Source organism: Gekko japonicus, unplaced genomic scaffold (assembly GCF_001447785.1).
Source record: "Gekko japonicus isolate JY-2015 unplaced genomic scaffold, Gekko_japonicus_V1.1 scaffold1459, whole genome shotgun sequence".
NCBI classification, from domain to species: domain Eukaryota; kingdom Metazoa; phylum Chordata; class Lepidosauria; order Squamata; family Gekkonidae; genus Gekko; species Gekko japonicus.
This window is the reverse complement of record NW_015164715.1, coordinates 723,428-727,389: the sequence shown is the minus strand read 5'-3', so window position 1 is coordinate 727,389 and position 3,962 is coordinate 723,428. Positions and strand designations below refer to the sequence as shown.

At 44.7% G+C, this 3,962-nt stretch overlaps 1 protein-coding gene across 1 annotated transcript in view; it reads right to left on the bottom strand.

Moving 5' to 3' along the window:
- The window catches only part of LOC107108995 (serine/threonine-protein kinase receptor R3-like), a 67,961-nt gene that overhangs the window by 2,852 nt on the left and 61,147 nt on the right, over positions 1–3,962 (bottom strand). Inside the window, exon 9 of the mRNA XM_015409563.1 lies at positions 1,604–1,734. Within this exon, the coding sequence (XP_015265049.1) occupies positions 1,604–1,734 (131 nt within the window). The remainder of the gene's footprint in view (positions 1–1,603; positions 1,735–3,962) is intronic.

The window sequence follows — 3,962 nt, the reverse complement described above, 5'->3', positions numbered from 1 at the left end:
GGTTGCCCAACTGATGGCTGGTGGGAGCAGGGGACGGGGCTTATATGCCCGCCCCCTGGGCTCCTGACTGGTGGAGCGGTGCTCCGGTGCACTCCGGCAGGAACCGAGGCCTGCCCAGAATGAAACTTTGTTAGTCTTAAAGGTGCCACTGGACTCAAACTTTGTTCCTGTGAGGTAGGTTAGGCTGAGATAATGTGACTGGTCCAAGATCACCCAGCGAGCTTCTATGGCATGAGTAGGGATTCAAATCCAGGTCTCCCAGATACTAATCCAGCACTCTGACCGCTGCACCACACTCAACCTTTTTTTCTGAGCTGGGCTTTAGGCTCATCTTCCCTCCTATTTCATGAATAGTGACAAGGTTCTTCGTTTAGAGAGACCTGGGTTCCAATCCACATTCATCAAGCTTATTGGATGACCTTGGACCATTCACTGTCTCCTACCCCAACATATCTCACAGGGCTGTTGTAAAGACAAGATACTGACAACTCCCATGTACACCATCCTGAGCTCTTGAAAGAAGACTGGCATATGAATGTAGTACAATAAATACAAGTTCTCTGTATGCAGTTCAGCAGCTCAGTTCTCTATGTGATCCCCAAGATCCAGGCAACAAGATATGGTGAGGGGGTAGGTCCTGCTAAACCACTGTTGTTGTGCATACTAGAAAGGAGAGGAACATTCCATAGACATTGGGTGGCCAATTGGACTAGGTGGACCATTGATGGGATCCAGTGGGGCACTTATGTTCTGATCATCTCCCACTGGCTGTTGAAGATGCACTAGGTCGTGTTCATATAGATATTCAGCTTCTACCTACAAATACCAAGGGTTGGTGCGCACCAGTTTTTCTGCTCAGTCTCATCTGGTTTCTCTCCGCATAGAAGCCCACATCCCACGTAGCTTTTGTCCATGTGAAACCCATGACCCTGGCATAGCCTTTGAGGGGATGAGAATGGACCTCTCCACTCTCTTGCAGAAAACCTGGCCGGATCAAAACTGAAAATCCATAGGGTTCAGGATTTCGCATCCAATACCAAATTTGATCCTTGCACAGTGTATCTATATTTATTCACTAAAACATTTATATTCCACTGAGTAACCAGACTGCAACCCAGAAACCCGTGCTGTCCTTTCAAGGACACTGATTCAGGAAGAGGTGCAGCTGCTGCAGCTTTGCTGGACTTCTGCTGCCTCAGGCTTCTCAGACCTCCTATGCAGCACTGCTATAGTTCTGCTTGCCACAGCAGGGCAGGGTGAGATGGGAGACAGGCAGACTGGAGCAAGCAGCCGGTGGGAGAACCTACCACGTCTCCTGGTTAATTGGTAGCTTTAAAGCAACTCTCCAGGCTGCAATTTGGCCATCCTGGCGGCTCTTAATGTTCTTTCTCTCTGAGCACAAATGGAGCCACCCAGTTTACCCTCAGGTAGGTTACATGGGTGCCATGCAACGCTCAGTTCATACTCAACTGGGGCGGGGCGAGTAATTTTCATTTTGTGGGCATTTTGTTTGAAGGGATGGGGAACAGTGCTGGAAGGCAGTCCTGGTTCACTGGGCTGCCCAGGAGTTGAATGACATCTGCCCTTCCTGCAGGTCACTTACTGGGTCAGAGTACAATCGATTGGGGATGGTGGGTGTCTGCTGGTCGACACAAATCACTTTCTTCATTTCTTCAAAGCTGGGGTCAATTGGCACCAAGTCAAAGAAAGGAGGTCTGTAATCTTCGACAATCCCTGTAGGATGAAAAAATAGGTGTGAGAGGGGAGAAGCCCAAAGTGAAAGTGTATACCTGTTGCAGGAAATGCTGTCCAAATTGTTGTGCACCTGACTGGTCTACTCATCTGCAGAAATTTCTCTCTGTTCCGTCTCACTCCAGCCTGAACCCAGGGGTGGGAATATGAAGGTGATGGAATTTATTTATTTACTTCTTTTACTTTTCTCCCCAATGGAGACCCAAAGTGGCCTGCATTGTTCTCTCTTCCATTTTACCCTCACAACAACCACCCTGTGGGGTAGGTTAGGCTGAGAGAGTCTGACTGACCAAAGGTCACCCAGTAGGCTTCCATGGCACAAGTGGGAATTCAAACATGGGTCTCCCCGTTTCTAGTCCAACTGTCTAACCACTATACAATGCTAAGTTATATGATGGGCTGGATACAGATCAAATTTTCCATCTGCCTAACAAAAATCCCTCCCTCCCTCTCCCCCTGCAGTTCACTGAGGACAAGGGTCTGTAAGGAATGACCTGAGGGGTTTTTACAGTGGGAAAGGTGGAATTGGTGAAAACCAGCAAATTAATCAGGAATCAGCCCAATGGAAATATGCTTATTGTTATGTATTGAGCCTAAGCCTTTTCTCTAGCTGTACCTAGAATGGGCTGAGCTTGCTTCTCTAGAACAATAGCTCGCCTGGATCCAGGAACTAACCAATAAATAAGCAGTGTAATGTAAATAGCCTATCACTGGGAGAGGGTGTGTGTTGGGTGTGGTGTTTTGCATGCTTATAAGCAGGGCTCCAGCCCTGCTAGCTTGTCTTGTAGTTTGCTGAAATCACTTATTAAACCAGAGCTGATCACTGCAATGCGTCTAGAACCCAGTATTTAATACTTATTTTTAAGTGCTTATTTTTAAGTGCTTTCAATCCTTTAATTCTGCTCAGGAAAGGACTACAGTCTAAGCCTCTTGCACCTTATCTGAGGTTAAAAAAAGCCCTCACCCCTGCAATGCCCCTGCAGTCCATTCTTTTCTTCCATGTAAATGAATAGTTGCCATTCATTCTGGGTGCTATTGGTGGTGGAGGAAACACTGCACTTTGGGACAATGTTATGGTAAAGACCACACTTGCCCTGAAACTTGGTGTCAACAATCCCACAACAGGATGAAGAGACACAATGCATCCTCAGAAATACTTGGAATATAGCTCACTCTAGGCACCTCTCCCAGTGAGGATGCTTATGAACTTCAGAAGTTGAGGTGCACCCTAGTTGGAGTGCTCATGACCACTGACAAAACACTGACAGAAAGCAGTTTGATTATACATCAGAGATTACTTTTTGTCTATCAACATATTAAAAATAAATGTGTATACAATTGCGCAATTTTAAAGCATTAATTTTCTAAATTTATTTTGACACCTACACACCCGAAACAAGTGCCCACTAACTGCCAGTGTATGTAAACCATTTTTTTTGGCCCCCCGAAGGGGATTTTTTAAATTGCATTTTATATAAGGACTACAAACTACAATGAAAATAGGGGAGGGGAACTACATTTAAGGAGAAAGAAAAGATAACCACTACTAACTAAAAACCCAAGAGAGGAGATAATCAAATTAGCTTGTACACAATGCCATCCCTTAAAATGCTAACAATTTTATAAACTTAGTCAGATATGCTAATATAACTTTTAAATCTTAAATTTAGCTGTTGGAAAAAGACCCCTAAGCATCTCAATATTAACAACAATATTTTCAAAAGCACAATTCAGAGTCCTTCAGCCGTCATTTTTTCTTATCATGTCTTTTCCGCAGTTTATAAGGAATTTTAGGAGCTGCTGCCCCTTTCTCAGACAGAGAGTCCTCTCCAGAAGACCCGAGTCCAGCTCACCACTGGACTTACTGTCATTTTCCTCTTTATCCACCTCCCCTGGCTCACCCAACTGGACTCTCAGAAAGTCCCGTGCTTTGGAAAAAGAGTCAATCTTTTCTTTTTTGTCCTGAAGTTTGAAGGTTACGTCCTCTGGATATAACCACCAGTAGCTAATTGCATTTGTTTGAAGAAAAAGAACCAAATCTTTATATTTCTTTCTCCTTTGTCTTATTTCAAATGGGATATCTTTCAGAATCCCGATGGTACTATCCCCGATTTTCAAGGGTGTCCCTGCCGTCGCTCTCAGGATACAATCCCTCACGTGTCTCTTCGAGAATCTCATTACTATTTCCCCAGGCAGATTATTCTTCTTTA